We start from the raw sequence: 21,766 nt of genomic DNA on the forward strand, positions 1-21,766 counted from the left end.
GCCTCAGTTACCTCATCTGCTAAATGGGGATTAAGACCATGAACCCTAGGTGGGACAGGGTTTGGGTCCAACCTGATCATCTCATATCTACCACGTCTTGCTCTGAAACTCTGACACAGTGGGAGCAGAGCTTTCTCCAGACTCCAGAATGTCAAGAGTTTCATCTAAGTTCAGAGAAGACAGGGAGGACAGGGATTTTATTTGCATTCAACACAGCCAGAAAACTGGGGCACTTGGGTGTGTGATGGGGTGAGGCATCAGCGTGGCTTAGCGGAAAGAGCCCGGGCTTGGGAGTCAGAAGTCGTGGGTTCTAATCCCGCTCTGCCACTTGTCAGCTGGGTGACTTTGGGCAAAGTCACTGAACTTATCTGTGCCTCAGTTACCCCATCTGTAAAATGTGGATTAAGACTGTGAGCCCCACGTGGAACAACCTGATAGCCTTGTATCTACCCCAGCACTTAGAACAATGCTTGGCACATAGTAAGCGCTTAACAAATGCCATCATTATTATTATCAAACTAACCAGGTAGTCTTTGGAATGGTTGTAATGGGGTAGTAATAATAAACATAATAATTATGGTACTTGTTAAGCACTTACTGTGTGCCAAGCACTGTTCTAAGCACTGAGTTAGATACGAGTTAATCAGGTTGGATGCAGTCCCTGTCCCACAAGGGGCTCACATTCTCCACCCCCATTTTACAGATGGGGTAACTGAGGTCCAGAAAACTGAACTTGCTCAGTTGGATGACTTGCTCAAGGTCATCCAACTGAGGTGTGGCAGGGCTGGGATTAGGTCCTTCTCACCCCCAAGTCCATGCTCTATCCACTAAACCATGCTGCTTCTGTCCAGGGCTAGTATATCATGGCCCTCTTAGCTATTAAAAGCTTCTTTAGAAGATTGATTTACCCAAGGTCACATAGGAGACAAGTGGCAAAGCTGGGATTAGAAGACGTGACCTTCTGATTTCCCGGGCCAAGCTTTATCCACTACACTGTGCTGCTTCTCCCTTCTCACATCCCTGATCTTAGGAGCAGATTGTTCCATCCCTAGGGGGAAGGGAGAGTTTCCCAACCCGTGGTAACCTCTCCTCTGCCCCCCACCCGTCTTCCCCATGCCTTACCAAGCACTTCAGTGTAAAGCTGATCCCACTCCTTTTCTCCAAATGGATCCAACCAGAAGTCAAAGAAAAGGGAAAGCAGCATGTTTTTCAGCCTCTCAAAAAAGGACATCCTATCCGTCAAGCCCGACATAGCAACGGGGACGTAGGATGGAGGGAACAGAAGCCCTCCACAGAATTTCTCCAGCTTGTTGCCAGGGGAGAATCTTAAAGTGTGCACGAAGGGAATCTCCAAAATTTCAGCTATCACTTCGCCGCAAGGAATGGCGGGGTCAGCAATCAGGACATCAAACTCTGCTTCCTGAAGCTTTTTCCTCAGTTCCTGGTTGAGCACAACACTCCTGCAAGTCTCTCTAATCATCTGAGCAAACTGCGTGATCATTTCTTTGAGCTTGGCCATGCTCTGCCAAGTCGAAAGCCTAGGCAGCTCAGCACTGACCAAATATACGAAGGACTCAAAAGTATCCCACCAATCATTTTTCTGGAACCTGACAGGAAAAACCTCGTAGTTCAAGGCTGACGGTTCGGTGGGGTCGATGAGAAACGTCACGGAGGGCACCAGGACGGTCACATTGTGGCCCCTGGAAGAGAGCTCGTTCAGGATGAATTTTAAGTTGATCCAGTGACTGTGGATCCATGGGCCAAACCAACACCTTCCCACAGGACCCAGGGCCCGACCAGCTCAGCTGAAGCAAGATCAGAGCAAAAACCCACTTTTCAGACATCAGGGCCATCGCTGCCTCTCAAACGGAGCCCTTCTGCCTGCCGGGAGCACTTGACTGTCTCTGACAGGCGACAATCAATAGGTGAGTTAAAGATTAATTTCTACCTTGCCCAACTTCCATCCAACCAGTGCATTTTATCCACCCAGTCACCTGGATGATTTTAAGAAGCTGAATTACCTAACTTTGGATTCCCTGGAAGGATCCCAGAGCAGGGCCTCTTTAGCATCACTTAGAGAAGCAGTGGGGCTTAGTGAATAGAGCACAGGCCTGAGAGTCAGAAGGAGTTAGGTTCCAATCATGGCTCCTGCTGTTTGTGCCCTTGGGCAAGTCTCTTATCATCTCTGTGCCTCAGTTACCTCATTTGGAAAATGGGGATTAAGGTGGCGAGCCTCATGTGGGACATGGACTGTGTCTAATCTGATTGTCTTGTAGCTACACTTAGTACCGTGCCTGGCTCATTTTAAGCATTTAGAAAATACTATAGATATGAGAAAAGAGCCAACTAAATGACCTTGATCGATTAGGAACACTGTGGAAAAGGGTGGAAACCTACGAGACCCTGGGCCGGTGGTTGGCCCTGAAGAAGGCTGTGTTGGTGCTCTTCGTTTAGAATTCTGAATTAGCGATGGTTCAGTTGCTGGTGAGTGTTCAGTATTTTTCTAAAGCTGTGTATGTGTCCCACAACGGTCTCCCATTCCCATTTATAAAAGAACAAAGGAAAAAAACAAATAAACCCGAACCTCTTCTTATCTGTGTTTATCAGTGATAACCACCAGAGAGATGTCCTTCAAAGATCAACAAGTACGGACTTGGACTGAAGTTCAAACTCCACACGAACTATTCATTCTCAAAGTGAGTTGCCACAGGATTGCTGTCATAGTGAATTTATTATTATTATTAGTAATAATAATGGCATTTGTTAAGTGGTTACTGTGTTCTAAGCACTGGTTACTATATTCTAAGTGCTGGGTTAAATACAAGGTTATCAGATTGGACATGGTCCCTGTCCCACGTTGGGCCCACAGTCTTAATCCCCATTGTACAGATGAGGTAACTGAGGCACAGAGAATTTAAATGACTTGCCCAAGGTCGTACAGCAAGCAAGCATGGCTCAGTGGAAAGAGCACGGGCTTTGGAGTCGGAAGTCACAGGTTCAAATCCCAGCTCCGCCACTTGTCAGCTGTGTGACTTTGGGCAAATTACTTAACTTCTCTGGGACTCAGTTACCTCATCTGTAAAATGGAGATTAAGACTATGAGCCCCACATGGGACAACCTGATCACCTTGCAACCTGCCCAGCGCTTAGAACAGTGCTTTGCACATAGTAAGTGCTTAATAAATGTCATTATTATTATTAAGCAGCAGAGCCAGGATTAGAACCCAGGTCCTTCTGACTCCCAGGCCTGGGCTCTATCCACTAGGCCTTGCTACTTCTCTTTATAGGAAGTAAAAGAGTTTTTGAAAATCTCTGGGGAGTCAAAACTCTTGAGATTTCAGGGACTGGGTTAGAGACTCACGAAGGGAGTGGATCACCATTTTAGGTTGCAGAGTGAGTTTGCCTAGCTGTGTTCGGGAAGTGTCACAGCAAAATAATCCCCGATCCCACCTAACTCTGGCAGGGAAGTGAAGATGGCGAGGATGCCAGGAGTCAGAAACACAGTCTGTCCGGCCCAAGAGCTGCATGCCAAGGGACTCTTCTGGACTTAAATGGGAGACTGTACATTGGATCCACAACGTGGATGCAGTTTGCATGAGAGGTGTTTGGTTGATTTACAATCCTGAGGCAAAGGGGTTGAACTACAACCCATCATGGCACCACCTCCTATCTGCCCGTCATATGGCCCAATCTGATGCCGGCTGGGGACCCGCCCCTCAATGTGCATTGCTGGCAAAGAGGGCCTCCCCTGACCTGCAAACGTCTGCGGTGGTAGCACCGGGAGGAGGAGGAGGGAAAACTGAAGCGACTCTGTCCCGTCTCAATAACATTCATATATTTATTCACTCTGTCTCATTTATTGAGCACTTACTGTGTGCAGAGCACCGTTCTATGTGCTTGGGAGAGTAACAATAAACAGGCACATTCTCGGCCCAGAGAGGGCTTACAGTCTAGAGGGGAAGACAGACATTAATAGAAATAAATAAATTACAGATGTGTACATAAGCAGCTGTGGAACTGGGAGTGGGGATGAATAAAGGGAGAGCAATGCAGAAGGGAAGGAGAGAAAAGGAAAGGAGGGCTTAGTCAGGGAAGGCCTCTTGGAGGAAACCTGCCCTCTATAAGGCTTTGAAGTGGGGAAGAGTCATTGTCTGTCAGGGTATTGTCTGTCAGATCTGAGGGAGGGCTTTCCAGGCCAGAGGCAGGATGTGGGAGAGAGGGTGGCAGTGAGATAGATGAGACTGAGGTACAGTGAGTAGGTTGCCATTAGAGGAGCCAAGTATGTGGGCTGGGTTGTTGGAGGAGAGTAGCAAGGTGAGGAAGGAGAGGCAAGATGATTGAGAGCTTTGAAGCCAATGGTGAAGAGTTTTTTATGCCGAGGTGGGTGTTTCCTGAGGAGTGGGGAAACATGCCCTGATTGTTTTTGTAGAAAAATGATCCAGGCAGTAGGGTGAAGTATAGAGTGGAGTGGTGAGAGACAGGAGTCTGGGAACTCAACAAGGGAACTGATAGAGTATTCAAGGCAGGGGGGGATAAGTGATTGTATTAACACGGTTGCAGTTTGGATGAAGAGGAAAGGATGGATTTTAGTGCTGTTGTTAAGGTCGAACTGACCACTCCAAAGGAGTGGGAGTAGGTGGAGAATAGAAGGGGACCCAGAACTGAACCAATTCAATGCCACTACCAAATCAGAAGTAGGTTAGCCACCGTACATCTGTATCGTGTACCTATTCATCATTCAAGCATTTCCTTGGAGACAGGCCTCACTAACCTCAATGCCATTAGCCCAGGCCACACTAGCCAAGGCCCCGCTATTCCAGGGCACACTAACCCACATCCTGCATAACAATAATAATCATAACTGTGTTCTTACTAAAGTGCTTACTATGTGCCTGACACTTTACTAAGCACTGGGACAGATACAAGGTAATCAGTTCAGACACTGGACCTGCAGTTTAAATGGGAGAGAGAAGAGATTTTGAATCCCTAATTTGCAGATGAGAAAATGGACGCACAGAGAAGTGAAGTGACTTGCCTGCGGTCACACAGCCGTAAAGTGGCAGGCCAGGATTTGAACCGAGATCCTCTAATTCCCAGGCCTATCCTCTTTCCACCAGGCCATACGGCTTCAAAAACCTCCCAGCCTTTGCATTCCTTTTCGAATGACCTATAGAGGTTGGAAGGGGGGCTGATCCAGAGACCCAAGTAAGAAGGTTTGGCACCGCTGGTGGAAGAAAACCACTTATGCTTCCCAGAACCCATCTCTCCCTTAATAATGATGATAATAACAATTGCAGTATTTGTTAAGCATTTACTATGTGCCTGGCACTGTACTAAGCACTGGAGTATATTACAGGAAAATCAGGTTGGACACAGTCTCTCTACCACGTGGGGCTCACATTATCTATCCCCATTTTACAGAGGAGGTAACTGAGGAACAGAGAAATGAAGTGACTGGCCCAAGATCACATAGCAGAGTTGTTGCTGACTTGTAATAATAATAATAATAATAATAACGATGGCATTTATTAAGCGCTTACTATGTGCAAAGCACTGTTCTAAGTGCTGGGGAGGTTACAAGGTGATCAGGTTGTCCCACAGGGGGCCTACAGTCTTAATCCCCATTTTACGGATGAGGTAACTGACTTGCCCAAAGTCACACGGTTGACAATTGGCAGAGCCGGCGTTTGAACTCATGACCTCTGACTCCAAAGCCCCTGCTCTTTCCACTGAGCCACGCTGCTTCTCTACTTCCCAAGAGCTTAGTACAGTGTTCTGCACACAGTAAGCGCTCAATAAATATGATTGAATGAATGAATAGCAGACAAATGGCAGAGGAGGGATTAGAACGCAAGACCTTCTGACTCCTCGGGGCCCCCCACCCCCCTCCCCACTGTCTTACCGAGAACTTCAGTGTAAAGCTGATCCCACTCCTTTTCTCCCAATTGATCCAACCAGAAGTCAAAGTAAAGGGAAAGCAGCGTGTTTTTCAGCCTCTCAACAAAGGACATCCTGTCCATCAAGCCCGACATAGCAACGGGGACATAGGATAGAGGGGTCGGAAGCCCTCCACAGTACTTCTCCAGCCTGTTGCCGGGGGAGAATCTTAAAGTGTGCACCAAGGGAATCTCCAACATTTCAGCAATCAGTTCACCACAAGGAATGGCAGGGTCAGTAATCAGGACATCAAACTCTGCTTCCTGAAGCTTCTTCCTCACTTCTTGGTTGAACGCAACACTCCTGCAGGATTCTCTAAACATCTTACCAACTCTTGAGAAGATTTCATTGAGCTTGGCCATGCCCTGCCAAGTCGAAAGCTTAGGTATCTCAGAACTGACCAAATATATGAAGGACTCAAAGTTATTAAACCAAACATCTTCCTGGAACGTGGTAGAATAAACCACATAGTTCAGGGCTGACGGTTCGGTGGGGTCGATGAGAAACGTCACGGAGGGCACCAGGATGGTCACATTGTGGCCCCTGGAAGAGAGCTCGTTCAGGATGAATTTTAAGTTGATCCAGTGACTGTGATCCACGGGCCAAACCAACACCTTCCCACAGGACCCAGGGCCCGACCAGCTCAGCTGAAGCAAGATCAGAGCAAAAATCCACTTTTCAGACATCGCGACCATCTCTGCCTCTCAAACGGAGCCCTTCTGCCTGCCGGGAGCACTTGACTTTCTCTGACCAAGAACAATCGATAGGTGAGTTAAAGATTAATGTCTACCTTGGCCAGTTGCCATCCAACCAGTGCATTTTATCCACCCAGTCACCCAAAAGAAAAGATGATTTTAAGAAGCTGAATTACCTAACTTTGGATTTTCTGGTAGGATTCCCCGTCAGGGCCTCATTAGGATGACTTAGAGAAGCAGTGGGGCCTAGTGGACAGAGCAGGGACCTGAGAATCAGAAGGAGCTGGGTTCTAATCTCAGCTCCACCACTCCACCACTGTGTGTGACCTTCGGCAAGTCTTTTATCATCTCTGTGCCTCAGTTACCCATCTGGAAAATGGGGATTAAGATGGCGAACCTAATATGGGACATGGATTGTGTCTAACCTGATTGCCTTGTATCATCATCATCATCAATCGTATTTATTGAGCGCTTACTATGTGCAGAGCACTGTACTAAGTGCTTGGGAAGTACAAATTGGCAACATATAGAGACAGTCCCTACCCAACAGTGGGCTACACTTAGTACCATGCCTGGTTCATTTTAAGCACTTAGAAAATACTACAGCTATAAAAAAAGAGCCACCCATGGACCTTGATCGATTTGGATCACCTTGGAGAAAGATGGAAACCTACTAGACTCTGGGCCAGTGAGTCTTCTGACTGTGAGCCCACTATTGGGTAGGGACCGTCCATATATGTTGCCAACTTGTACTTCCCAAGCACTTAGTACAGTGCTCTCTGCACACAGTAAGCGCTCAATAAATACAATTGAATGAATGAAGGAATGGTCCTGAAGAAGGCTGTTGTTCATGCTCTTCGTTTAGAACTCTGAATTAGGGATATTTCAGTTGTTGGTGAGTGTTCAGTATTTTTCTCAAGCTGTGTATGTGTCCCACAACAGTCTCCTAATCACATTTTAAAAAAACCAAAGAAAAACAAATAAACCCGAACCCCTCCTTTTCTGTGTTTATCAGTGATAACCACCAAAGAAGTGTGGTTCAAAGATCAACAAGTTCAGACTTGAACCAAAGCTTCAAACTCCAGCATGAGCTATTCATTCTCCAAGTGAGTTGTCACAGGTTTCCTGCTGCAGTGAACTTTATAGAAAGTAAAAGAGTTTCTAAAAAATCTTTAGGGAGTCTAAACTGTGAGATTTCAGGGACCGGGTCACCATTTTCAATTGCTGAGGGAGTTGGCCCAGCTGCGTTCAGGAAGTGACACAGCAAAATAATCCCTGGCCCCACCTAACTCTGGCAGGGAAGTGAAGACGGCGAAGATGCCGGGAGTCAGAAAAGCTGTCTGCTCGACCTAAGAGCTGCCCATTGAGGGATGTTTCTGGATGGATGCCCTAAATTGGAGATTGTACATCGGATCTGCGATGCAGATGCAATGTGCATGAGAGGTGTTTGGTTGGCTCACCGATTTTGCCGGGGACCCTATTAGTTCTACCAATTCGGAGGAGAAAGGATTGGACTACAACCCAACAGAGCATCACCTCCCCTCCGCCCGTCGTATGCCCCAATCTGATGGTGGCCGGGCCCTCCCCTACCACGTACATTGGTGGCACAGGGGGCCTCCCCCTGACCCGCATGTGTCTGAGTCGGCAGCGCCGGGAGGAGGTGGAGGGAAAACTGAAGCTCCTCCGTCCCTTCCCAGTCCCAAGGTGGCATCTCTCTGTAACCCGAGCCGGCACAAGGCCGGACAAAGCCGGGACAGGGCATGGAAAGGGCCAGGACAGAGCAGGGACAGAGCCGAAAGTGGAGATTAAGACTGTGAGCCCCACGTGGGACAACCTGATAATCTTTTATCTACCCCAGTGCTTAGAACAGTGCTTGGCACATAATAAGTGCTTAACAAATACTATTATTATCATTATTATTATTATTATTCTTTATCTAGACTGTGAGCCCATTTTCTAGACTGTGAGCCCATTGTTGGGTAGGGACCATCTCTGTATGTTGCCAACTTGTACTTTCCAAGCGCTTAGTACAGTGCTCTGCACACAGTAAGCGCTTAATAAATACGATTGAATGAATGAATTATTTGTGCCTCAATTGCCTTAGTTGCAAAACAAAGATTAAAACTGTGATCCCCATGTGGGACAGAGACTGTGTCCAACCTGTGTCTACCCCAGTGCTTTAGAACAGTGCTTGACACATAACAAAGACCATAATTATTACTAATGGACTGGGATTTGGGGCTGCCTGGGAAAACCAAAATCCCCAGTGTCCAATTACTTCAGCCTCCCAATCATTCCATAGCAATGACCTCCTATGTGAGAACACTGTCCCATCCATATATATAAATTCTACAAGTTATTTATTTACATTAATGCCCAACTCCCCCCTGGACTGTAAGCTTGTTGTAGGCTGGGATTGGGTCTATCAACTCTGTTGCACTGTACTCTCCCAAGCGCCTAGTACAGTGCTCTGCACATAGTAAGTGCTCAATAAACGCCATTGATTGATTGATTTAAAAAAAAAATCACTTTGATCCAGTCCAGGACTCTGCCATTTACAGGAACACTGATTTTTTTTTAATACGGTATTTATTAAGCACATACTAAGTACCAGGCACTGTATTAAGCACTGGGGTGGATACAAGCAAATCCCTGTTCCATGTGGGGCTCACAGTCTCAATCCCCATTTTCCAGATGAGGTAACTGAGGCCCAGAGAAGTAAAGTGACTTGCCCAAGATCACACAGCTGATGCATGGCAGAGCTCAGATTAGAACCCATGACCTTCTGACTCTCAGGCCGGGCTCTAGACACTGCGCCAGGCTGCTTCTCTTTCATTCATTCACTCAATCGTATTTATTGAATGCTTACTGTGTGCAGAGCACTGTATTGAGCACTTAGGAAGTACAAGTTGGCAACATATAGAGATGGTCCCTACCCAACGGTGGGCTCACAGTCTAGAAGGGGGAGACAGAGAACAAAACAAAACATATTAACAGAATAAAATAAATAGAATGAATATGAACAAGTCAAATAAATAAATAGAGTAATAAATATGTACAAACATATATACATATATACAGGTGCTGTGGGGAAGGGAAGGAGGTAAGGCGGGGGGGATGGAGATACCAAATACCAATCTTTTCGATGATACCAAAGGTACTGGTTGTGGTCATGAAGTAGAAAGAGCATAGGGCTGGGAGTCAGAAAACCTGGGTTTTAAATCTCAATTCCATCACTTATCCACTGTGCAACCTTGGGCAAGCCACTCAATATGTCTACCAACTCTGTTGCATTGTATTCTGCCCAGCACGTTGTACCATGCTCTGCGTAAGTAAGCACTCAATAAATACAATTGACTGAGAATTCAGCAAAGAATCCAGAGGGCATGGGAAAAGGATTATTTCGCATCTAACCATTAATTTGGAACAAGCCAGGCTAAAGGCATAGGCCTTGCTCTGTGGGCTGAAAAATCAATAAACTGTGTCTCGGGACTGAGAGGATCGAGGCAAGGCCAAATCTCAATAGATGCTTTTTAATGAGGTTAAAAGGGATCTCCAACGCTGAACAGTGCACAGAACGAGGTCTGAATGCTTCACTTGGTTCCTGGCACCGGCTTTTGAAAGTCTGTAAGCCCAGAAAATGTTCTCTCATCCATCCTCCAATCAAGAGTCCCCTAAATGCTAAGTGCCGAACCTAGATCGATCCAGAGGAATTAGGCCGCACCAAGGTCTGCGTAATCAGTCTCATAGAAACCCAACAAAATCTCCGTCACCTATCTGCTGTGTGGCCTAGGGCCAGTCATTTAAGAGAAGCAGCGTGGCTCAGTGGAAAAGAGCCCGGGCTTTGGATTCAGAGGTCATGGGTTCAAATCCCAGCTCCGCCAATTGTCAGCTGTGTGACTTTGGGCAAGTCACTTCACTTCTCTGGGCCTCAGTTACCTCATCTGGAAAATGGGGATGAAGACTGTGAGCCCTGTGGGACAACCTGATCACCTTGTAACCTCCCCAGCGCTTAGAACAGTGCTTTGCACATAGTAAGCGCTTAATAAATGACATTATTATTATTATTCTTAAGAGTCCCCTAAATGCTAAGTGCCGAACCTAGATCGATCCAGAGGAATTAGACCACACCGAGGTCTGCACAGTCAGTCTCATAGAAACCCAACAAAATCTCCATCACCTATCTGCTGTGTGGCAGAAACTGCGCCTCAGTTTCCTCACCTGTAAAATGAGGATTCAATGCCTTGTCAGTCAATCACTCAGTTGTATTTATTGAGCACTTACCGTATGCAGAACACTGCTTGGGAGAGTACAACATAACAATCTAACACACACATTCCCTGCTCTCAACAAGCTTACAGTCCAGCCTGTGACCACTCTTAATGTGGTTTATTTGAAGACCTCCCAGCTCAAGACCCTAAAAGCGATCAAAGGAGCTCTGAATAAAATCGGCCGCCCAAGACCTCAGCCCTGAAAGCTGGCCCCGAGAGCCATCCTCTGCAGAGTTCCTTCGAGGTCATCCTGGGGGCCAAATTAGTCCAACAGCCCAGATGACTGCAGATCTGGCTCCGGTGGCACTGAGAGAGAGAGCTGGAATGATGTAGGTGACAGTGCCAAGAAGCCGGCGCCGCCCTCTGCACGGAATCCCAGAAATGGCAAGAAGCGCCAGGCTGGAGTCTCCCGGGGCTGCTGCTGAGGGAATGGAAAGCCTCTTGAGTGGTCAGGCCAGATGCCCGCCACAGAGTGATACTGGTAATGCTGGTAAAGGCCCAGGCCAAGGCCATCTCTTGTCTAGCTATTTCAGCATTGACTTCTAGCCCACGTCCTGCCTCAGGCCTGGAGCCAACTTGTACTTCCCAAGCACTTAGTACAGTGCTCTGCACACAGTAAGCACTCAATAAATACGATTAAATGAATGAATGAAAGGAGCGCCCTTCCTCCTCAAATCCCACAAATAATTACACTCCCCCGCTTCAAAGCCTTAATGAGGGCACATCTCCTCCAAGCAGCCTTCCCTGATTAAGCCCTCCTTTCCTCTTCTCCCACTATCTTCTGCGTCACCCTGAATTGCTCCTTTTACTCATCCTCCCTCCCATCTCCACAGCACTTATGTCCATCTCTGTCATTTATTTTTTTCTATTAATGTCTTTTTCCCCCTCTAGGCTAAAAGCTCATTGTGGGCAGGGAATGTGTCTGCTTATTGTTATATCGCACTCTCTCAAAAATTAGCACAGTGTTCTGCACACAGTAAGTGCTCAATAAATCCGATTGACTGACTGACTAAGGGAGATCGTCTCTCTGGCCCACTAAGGGCAGAGCTGAAGTCGACTTTTGGGAGAGGCTTGAGTGGTTGTGACCTCAGAGGCATGAACCTCTCGGGCCAAGTCAGGCCAGGTGGTTGGGGAGGAGATAAGTATGATGATAATCATAATAATTGTGGTATTTGTTAAGCACTTACTCTGTGCCTGGCACTGTACTAAGCGCTGAGGTAAATACAAGCCAATCGGGTTGGACGCAGTCCCTATCCCACCTGGGGTTCAAAGTCTTAATCTCCATTTTTCAGATGAGGTCACTGAGGCACAGAGAAGTGAAGTCACTCTTCCAAGGACACCCAGCAGATAAGTGGTGGAGCTGTGATTAGAACCCAGGTCTTTCTAACACCCAGGCACTTGCTCTACCCACTAACCCACACTGCTTCTCCTCTACCCACTAGCCCACACTGCTTCTCCGTGGACATAAGCACATTTAGCTCATTGGAGCTAAATGTGGGAAAGGTCACTCCTTTCTTTTCCTCCCGTGCCCCTTCCCTATATTTTGTGCCCTAGTTTATAAGGTCACCTGCAAGGTGGGGGTTGGAGCTCATGGAGGCCCGGCACGGGGATTGAGAGCTTGGACATCCTGAACCTCAGGGAGTTGGCCTGCTTGCCATCTGCCTCCAGAAGAGCTGGCAGCTCAGCCTGTGCCCCATAGCCAGCCTGCCAGGAGCCCAGAAGCAGCCAAAGAACAGAGGAGGAAGATGGTCTATGAGAGACAGATCCAGCCTTGCTCCAGGATGCCTCATCGCTATTCCCATCGGACACAGGGAGGGAAAGGATTAGAGGGCAGGAGCGTTGATAAGAGGACGGGAGAGTTTGCCTGGAACAGCCTTACCTCCTTCCCCTCCCCACAGCACCTGTATATATGTATATATGTTTGTACGTATTTATTACTCTATTTATTTATTTTACTTGTACATATTTATTCTATTTATTTTATTTTGTTAATATGTTTTGTTTTGTTCTCTGTCTCCCCCTTCTAGACCGTGAGCCCACTGCTGGGTAGGGACCGTCTCTATATGTTGCCAACTTGTACTTCCCAAGTGCTTAGTTCAGTGCTCTGCACACAGTAAGCACTCAATAAATACGATTGAATGAATGAATGAATGAAAGGGGAGGACAGACCACACAGCTGGGCCTGTGAACCTTGACTCCTTTCGTGATTCCAGGTTAGGCATTTGGGCGGCGGGGGGAAAGGAGTGAGGGAAAGGTCTGAGGTCAAATTGTGGGAGTGTAGTTTGCTAAATTAGTCAGCTGAGGGTGAAAAAGTTCTTTGGTTTTGTTATCACAGTGGGATTTCTGGGGTAGCTTTAGGGAGGATGTATTCTGCTGTTAATAATGAACCAGCTTTCAGGCCTGCAACTCCAGAGGGCACAGAAAATCCCCTCTGCTAGTGGCTACAGCCCGGGCCTGGGAGCCAGATGGACCTGGGTTCTAATCCTGGCTCCAACACAGATCTACTGTGTGACCCTGGGAAAGTCACTTCACTTCTCTGGGCCTCTGTAAAATTCATTCATTCATTCAATCGTATTTATTGAGTGCTTACTGTGTGCAGAGCACTGTACTAAGTGCTTGGTACAGTAAACAGACACATTCCCTGACCACAACGAGTTCACAGTCTAGAGAGGGGGAGACAGACATCGATACAAGTAAATAAAATTACAGACATGAAATGACAATTGTTATTATCCCCTCTAGACTGTAAGCTCATTGTGGATAGGGAGTGGGTCAGTTTATTGATATATCATACTCTCCTGAGGGCTAAATGCAGTGCTCTGCCCACAATATGTGCTCAATAAATACAACTGAATGAATTATTATTATTATCATTATTATTATGATGATTATTATTTGCTCAGTACTATGCTAAACACTGGGTGAGATGCAACAGAATCAGATCGGATACATCCCTGCACCACGAAGCAGTGTGGCTCAGTGGAAAGAGCATGGGCTTGGGAGTCAGAGGTCATGGGTTCTAAACCCGCCTCCGCCACTTGTCAGCAGTGTGACTTTGGGCAGGTCACTTAACTTCTCTAGGCCTCAGTTACCTCATCTCTAAAATGGGGATTAAGACTGTGAGCCCCACGTGGGACAACCTGATCACCTTGTATCCCCCCCAGCGCTTAGAACAGTGCTTCACACATAGTAAGTGCTTAACAAATGCCAGTATTATTATTATTATTATTATTATTTGTTATATGGCCACACTTAATAAGCACTTAATGAAAATGGTGGCTGCTATTATGATGATGGTGATGTTGATTGCTATTATTTCATTGCTGTCAATCGGGGCTCATAATTATGGTATTTGTTAAGCACTTACCATGGGCCAGGGGCCGTACTAAGCACGGGGTTGGATTCAAGCATACTGGTTCGGACACAGTCCCTGTCTAACATAGGGCTCACAGTCTTACTCCCCGTTTTCCAGATGAGGTCACTGAGACCCAGAGAAGTGAAGCGACTTGCCCATGGCCACTCAGCAGACAAGTACCTGCTTCAAGGCTGTCCATCACCTCGCCCCCTCCTACCTCACCTCCCTTCTCTCCTTCTACTGCCCAGCCCGCACCCTCCGCTCCTCCACCGCTAATCTCCTCACTGTACCTCGTTCTCGCCTGTCCCGCCGTCGACCCCCGGCCCACGTCATCCCCCGGGCCTGGAATGCCCTCCCTCTGCCCCTCCGCCAAGCTAGCTCTCTTCCTCCCTTCAAGGCCCTGCTGAGAGCTCACCTCCTCCAGGAGGCCATCCCAGACTGAGCCCCTTCCTTCCTCTCCCCCTCGTCCCCCTCTCCATCCCCCATCTTACCTCCTTCCCTTCCCCACAGCACCTGTATATATGTATATATGGTTGTACATATTTATTACTCTATTTATTTATTTAATTATTTATTTTACTTGTACATTTCTATCCTATTTATTTTATTTTGTTGGTATGTTTGGTTCTGTTCTCTGTCTCCCCCTTTTAGACTGTGAGCCCACTGTTGGGTAGGGACTGTCTCTATGTGTTGCCAATTTGTACTTCCCAAGCGCTTAGTACAGTGCTCTGCACATAGTAAGCGCTCAATAAATACGATTGATTGATTGATTGTCGCTCAGTGGAAAGAGCCCGGGCTTGGGAATCAGAGGTCATGGTTTCTAATCCTAGCTCTGCCAAATGTCTGCTGTGTGACCTTGGGCAAATCACTTAACTTCTCTGAGCCTCAGTTCCCTCATCTGTAAAATGGGGATAAAGACTGGGAGCCCCATGTGGGACAACCTGATTACCTTGTATCCTCCCCAGCACTTAGAACAGTGCTTCACACAAAGTAAACACTTAACAAATGCCATTATTATTGTTATTACTATTATTAGTATGTGACGGAGCCGGGATTAGAACCCATGACCTTCTGATTCCCAGGACCTTGACCCATCTACTGCACCATGCTGCTTCGATACCGAAGCAGTGGATGAAGAAGGTGTTCCTCGTCAAGCCTCATTTACCCCGTGTCTCTAGGCCCAGGCCTTCCCCGAAGCCCTCCGCACGGACCAGCCGCCTCGGGCCGCTCCCAACCCCGGGGACGGGGCTGGGGGAGACTCACCCAGCACCCGGCTGTAGTAGGCGTCCCACTCCTTCCAGAGCAGCACCTGCGTCAAGTCGTTCAGGACGTAGAGCAGGAGGTTCTGCGCCCGCTCCAGGAAGGCCATGCGGTCGGGCAGCCGGGACGTGCAGGCGGGGACATAGGAGGGAGGCGCGGAGACCCCCCCGCAGAGCCTCTGGAAGGCGAAACCCGGCGAGAACCTCAGGCTAAACACCAGTGGGACCCCCAGGACGGCCGCCAACAGCTCCCCGCAGGGGAGGACAGGGTCGGCCAGCAGCACCTGGAACCGGGCCTGCCTCAGCCTCTCCACCAGAGGCTCGTTGCCCACGGCCCCCTCGCAGATCCGCCTTTGCAGGTCCCGGGCCCCCCGGGACAGGGCCCGCAAGGCCCCGGGCCACTGCCAGAAGGGAGAGCGTTGCTCGGCCGACACCCAGAAGTCTAGAAAATTCTGCCAGAGCACGTGCTGCTCCTCGGCGGTCAGCCCCACCTCGAAGAACTCAGAGCGCAGGCCGGCCGTCGGCGTGGCGTTGGCCGACAGGGAGGCCGAGTGGACCAGCACCGTCAGGCTGTGGCCCCTGTGGACCAGCTCTTCGCTCAGGCGGCGCAGACTCATCCAGTGGCTGAATTCCGCCGGCCAGACAAGCACCCTCCCGCCGGGGACGGCCCTGGCCAGCAGAGAGACCACCACCGCCATCCCCACGGCCAGCGGCCCCGGCCCCCCGAACCTCCTCATTGGCACAGTCGGGGCTGCCACTGAGCAAGCAGAGCGGTGAGGATGAGGACGAGGAGGATGCAAACGGCGGAGCCGGAGGCTCCCCGGGCGTCATGCCCGATCAGTGACACTGGAACCTGGGATTAAAATTGCATGAGGGAACTCGGTCAGGGAAAAGATGGAAAGGAGCAGACGGCAGAGTGGAACGGACCTGGGCCGTCTCTTCGGCCAAGCAGAGTCAGCTGGACTCCTCTGGACTCCTCTGGACCCCTCTGGAACCCAGGGGTCCCCGGCCCCCCTGTGCCGGCCTGGGGGACCACCGAGGGCCTTTCCCTGCTGAGGTGGGGATTTGGGAGCACTGGCCCATGGGAAGCTGTGTGGCCTAGTGGATAGAGAAAGAGACTGGAAGTCAGAAGGATCTGGGTTCTAGTCCCTGCTCGGCCGCTTGTCTGCTGCGTGACCTTAGGCAAGTCAATTTTCTTCCCTGGCCTCAGTTTCCTCAGCTGTAAAATGGGAATGAAGACTGTGAGCCCCATGTGGGACAGGGACTGTGTCCAATCTGATTAGCTCACATCTACCCCAGTGGTTAGTACAGTGCCTGGTGCAGAGTAAGCACTTAATAAGTACCATAAGAGGATGGGAAGGAAGGGATATCTGGGCTTAACAATAATAGCAATAATAATAATAATAATGGCATTTATTAAGTGCTTACTATGTGCCAAGCACTGTTCTGGAGGATTCAAGGTGATCAGCTTGTCCCACATGGGGCTCCCAGTCTTAATCCCCATTTTACAGATGAGGTAACTGAGGCACAGAGAAGTGAAGTGACTTGCCCAAAGTCACACAGCTGGTAAGTGGCAGAGCCAGGATTAGAACCCATGACTTCTGATTCCCAAGCCCGTGCTCTTTCCACTAAGCCACGCTGCTTCTCTGACTTCTCTGTCTTGACTAGTCTCCGGGGCTGCCAGCTAAATCGGACAACTGACACACGACCTTTGCATAATAGCGATGGTGGTGGCATTTGTTAAGCACTTTCTTCATGCTGAGCACTGTACTAATCATTGGGGTGGCTACAAGAAAAGCACGTCCAGACACAATCCTCATCCCTCGAAGGGCTCACAGGCCAAGTAGGAGGGAGGGAGAATAGGTATCTCCATTTTACAGACAAGGAAACTAAGGCACAGAGAAGTTGAGTGACTTGCCCAAGGTCACACTGCAGCCAAGTGGCAGAGCTGGGATTAGAACCCAGGTCTTCAGGCTCCCAGGCTCATGTTCTTTCCACTAGGCTATGCTGCTTCTCACTTAAGACACTTAACTCTCTGTGTCTCATTTTACTGATTTGTAAAGTGAGGATTAAATAATAATAATAATAATAATAATGGCATTTATTAAGCGCTTACTATGTGCAAAGCTCATAAATGGCTGTATTCCCTCTACCCTAGACTTTGAACCCCATGTAGGACAGGAACTGGTTCTGACCTGAATATATTGCATATATCCCAGTGCTTAGTGATGCTTTATTGAGTGCCCACTGCAGTTCACTATAACATCATCAATCATATTTATTGAGCGCTTACTGTGTGCAGAGCACTGTATTAAGTGCTTGGGAAGTATAAAATGGCAACATATAGAGACAGTCCCTACCCAACAGTGGGCTCACAGTCTAAAAGACACTTGGGAAATACTAAACAAGTAAATGACACCTTCCCTGCCCACGAGGAGCTTACACTCTAAGGGAGGGGCAGGTTTAGAGGTGTTTACAGAGTAATCAAACTAAATAACTCAATGTGCATAAGTAAAGAGAAAATATATGTTACTGGGTCAGAATGGAATAGATCAAGATGTCAAATCCCCCTGATCTATCTCCTGATTTATCCCCCTGGAGATCTGGGAGGAGAAATTCAGGGAAGGGGAAAATCAGGTGAGTGAGGGCACCCGAGAGAAGTCGAGGAGAAGGCGTACCAAATTATTAAGGAAAGCTCACAGGACGCTTCTAAGCGCTCAATAAATACGATTGATGATAATGATGATGAGTGCACTTTGGGAACTTTCCAGGGGGTTTCGAGGCGAGGAACAGAGTGAGGAAGAAAAGGCGGAGAAAGAAGGGGAGGAGGAATGGGGTTTCGAGGTGAGGAACAGAGTGAGGAAGAAAAGGCAGAGAAAGAAGGGGAGGAGGAAAATATATATGTATATATAGATGGATATATAGATGTATATATGTTTGTACATATTTATTACTCTATTTTACTTGTACATATTTATTCTATTTATTTTATTTTGTTAATATGATTTGTTTTATTGTCTCTCTCCCCCTTCTAGACTGTGAGCCCGCTGTTGGGTAGGGACCGTCTCTCTATGTTGCCAACTTGTACTTCCCAAGCGCTTAGTACAGTGCTCTGCACACAGTAAGTGCTCAATAAGTACGATTGAATGAATGAATATATGTTGCCAACTTGTACTTCTCAAGTGCTCAGTACAGTGCTCTGTACAGAGTAAGCCCTCAATAAATATGATTGAATGAATTGAATGAATGAGGAAGAGGAGGAAGGGGAGGGGAAGAGGAGAAGGAGAAGGAGAAGGAAAAGGAGGAGGAGGAGGAAAAAGCAGAAGAAAAGGGGGAGAAAGAGTATAGAAGAGAGGCAGGCAGAATCTGGAGCAGCGGTGGCATCACCAATCAATCAATCAATGGTATTTGTTAAGGGTTTACAGTGTGTACAGCACTGTACTGAGCGCTTGGGAAAGTACAATATAATATAGTTAATAATAATAATAATAATAATGGTACTTGTTAAGTGCTTACTATGTGCAAAGTACTGTTCTAAGCGCTGGGGAGGTTACAAGGTGATCAGGTTTTCCCACGGGAGGCTCACAGTTTTAATCCTCATTTTTACAGATGAGGTAACTGAGGCCCAGAGAAGTGGAGTGACTTCCCCAAAGTCACACAGCTGACAAGTGGCAGAGCTGGGATTTGAACCCACAACCTCTGACTCCAAAGCCCGGGCTCCTTCTACTGAGCCACACTGCTTCTCATACCTATAGCTACCTATAGTTGGTAGACATGTCCTGGCCCACAATGAGCTTGCAATCTAAGACGAGGAGCTTATATTCTACAGGGAGGAGCTTTTAGTTTAGAAGAGGAGCTTTCATTCTAGAGGAGGAGCTTGAAGTCTAGAGGAGAGGCTTACATTCTACAGGAGGAGTTTACAGCCTAGAAGAGGAGCTTTTGTTCTAGAGGAGGAGCTTACGTTCTAGGGAACTTACAGTCTAAAGGAGGAGCTTTCAGTCTAGAGGAGAAGCTTTCAGTCTAATAATAATAATAATGATGATGACATTTGTTAAGCACTTACTATGTGCCAAGCACTGTTCTAAGCGCTGGGGAGGATACAAGGTGATCAGGTTGTCCCACGGGGGGTTCACAGTCTTCATCCCCATTTTACAGATGCGGTAACTGAGGCCCAGAGAAGTGAAGAGACTTGCCCAAAGTCACACAGCTGACAAGCGGCGGAGCCGGGATTTGAACCCATGACCTCTGACTCCCAAGCCCGTGCTCTTTCCACTGAACCGCGCTGCTTCTCTAGAGGACACTACAGTCCTAAATGGATTCGTGTGACCAAGACAGAGTCTTTGATCTCCCTCTCAAGGCTCAAGTGCCCTCCCCCTCCAGTGGCGCCTTCTGTAAATTTCCAGAAACGTTTCCACATGGAGTCACTACAGTACAACGTGTTACCTGGGAAATGTAAAGGATGCACATCCGTTACTTCCAATCAATCAATCAATCAATCAATCGTATTTATTGAGCGCTTACTATGTGCAGAGCACTGTACTAAGCGCTTGGGAAGTACAAATTGGCAACACATAGAGACAGTCCCTACCCAACAGTGGGCTCACAGTCTAAAAGGGGGAGACAGAGAACAGAACCAAACATACCAACAAAATGAAATAAATAGGATAGAAATGTACAAGTAAAATAAATAAATAAATAAATAAATAGAGTAATAAATATGTACAACCATATATACATATATACAGGTGCTGTGGGGAAGGGAAGGAGGTAAGATGGGGGATGGAGAGGGGGACGAGGGGGAGAGGAGGGAAGGGGCTCAGTCTGGGAAGGCCTCCTGGAGGAGGTGAGCTCTCAGCAGGGCCTTGAAGGGAGGAAGAGAGCTAGCTTGGCGGAGGGGCAGAGGGAGGGCATTCCAGGCCCGGGGGATGACGTGGGCCGGGGGTCGACGGCGGGACAGGCGAGAACGAGGTACAGTAAGGAGATTAGCGGTGGAGGAGCCACACTGGCCAAGCGCGAGCGGTGTTTGGGAAGCCGGACCCTCTCTGAATGGGAACGACTGTGGCGTTCTCTCCGCAGAAGTTCAGACACCACCTGCTTTCAGGAGCACCTGTTGGACATGATCCCTGCCTGTGATCGTGGGTTAATCTCCATCCTCTCGATTTAAACGTTCTTTATGGTCCATTTTGTAACCACCTTGTGGTTCTCCCTGGCTGGTTTTCTCTCTCCACCCAAGCCACTTAGATGTTCTCACAGGGCTCCACCGGTGATATTAGATTCTTGGGAATCATTTCTCCTCTTCTCAACTCTCCCAGGGCACAAAAGAGAACACCTCCTGGGCGGGAAACAGCCTGTGAACTCACCATGAACGATTGGACCTGTGTGCTCATGGGCTGAAAAGTGATACATGCCTGCCCCACTAAAGTATGAGCTTTCAGTGTCGAGCTATGCGTGTGTTGCCTTCTGGAAGTAGGGGCCAGGATCAAATGAATCTTTTTTCCCCCCCAGCACTTCCAGACAAAACTCCTGTGGGCAAAACTCCTGTGCTGACAAAGTACAGGATGGGTGGATTATCATCATTACCATTGTGATATTTTGTTGTAATATTTGTTAAGCACTTAGTAGATGTCAAGCATTGTAAGCGCTGGGGTAGATACAGGATCATCAGATCCCACATAGGGCTCACAGTCTATGTCAGAGAGAGAACAGGTATTGAATTCCCATTTCACAGATGAGGGAATTGAGGCTCAGAGAAGTGAAGTGACTTGCCCAAGGTCACACAGCTGGTAGGTGGCAGAGCTAGGATTAGAACCCAGGTCCTCTGACTCCCAGGCACTACTATGTTCCACTGCTTCCCATATTTGGGAAATGGATTATTAGCCAATGTTTGGGTACAGGAAAACGGGTAAACAATTGTAACAAAAAAGAAGTTTAGCTTTTCATGGTCTGGGAGTGCAGCAAGGACTCTGATTTCAAAAGTTATTTACATTTCATAGATGGCAGGGAACTTGGAACTTTTCCCATTCTTTGGTTTAGTCCTGAATTTTTTAAGCTTCACTGAAAGAGGTTTCAGATTGTCTTATTATACAGCTGATCTTTATTGGCTAACTGGGGCCCCTTAATCTCCAAATCAATTCCAGAATCAATGCCAAGATCGGATCCACAGCATTGATTGAGCACCTACTCTATGCTGAGCATTGGTCTTGAGGCTAGATGGGACACAGAGAAGAGAGTGAAATGGACGAAGCTTCT

At 47.8% G+C, this 21,766-nt stretch overlaps 1 protein-coding gene across 2 annotated transcripts in view; it reads right to left on the bottom strand.

The window, feature by feature from the left end:
- LOC119939610 (UDP-glucuronosyltransferase 2A1-like) overlaps positions 1 to 21,766 on the bottom strand; it is a 123,617-nt gene that overhangs the window by 91,540 nt on the left and 10,311 nt on the right. The window contains exon 1 of one of the 2 annotated variants that reach the window (XM_038759725.1): positions 5,903 to 6,638. The exons of the other annotated variant lie outside the window; for it this stretch is intronic. Coding sequence (XP_038615653.1) covers positions 5,903 to 6,632 — 730 coding nt within the window. The 5' untranslated portion in view covers positions 6,633 to 6,638. Of the gene's footprint in view, positions 1 to 5,902; positions 6,639 to 21,766 lie in introns of those variants that run through there. 2 annotated transcript variants of the gene reach the window in all.

Source organism: Tachyglossus aculeatus, chromosome 17, assembly GCF_015852505.1.
Source record: "Tachyglossus aculeatus isolate mTacAcu1 chromosome 17, mTacAcu1.pri, whole genome shotgun sequence".
NCBI lineage: Eukaryota > Metazoa > Chordata > Mammalia > Monotremata > Tachyglossidae > Tachyglossus > Tachyglossus aculeatus.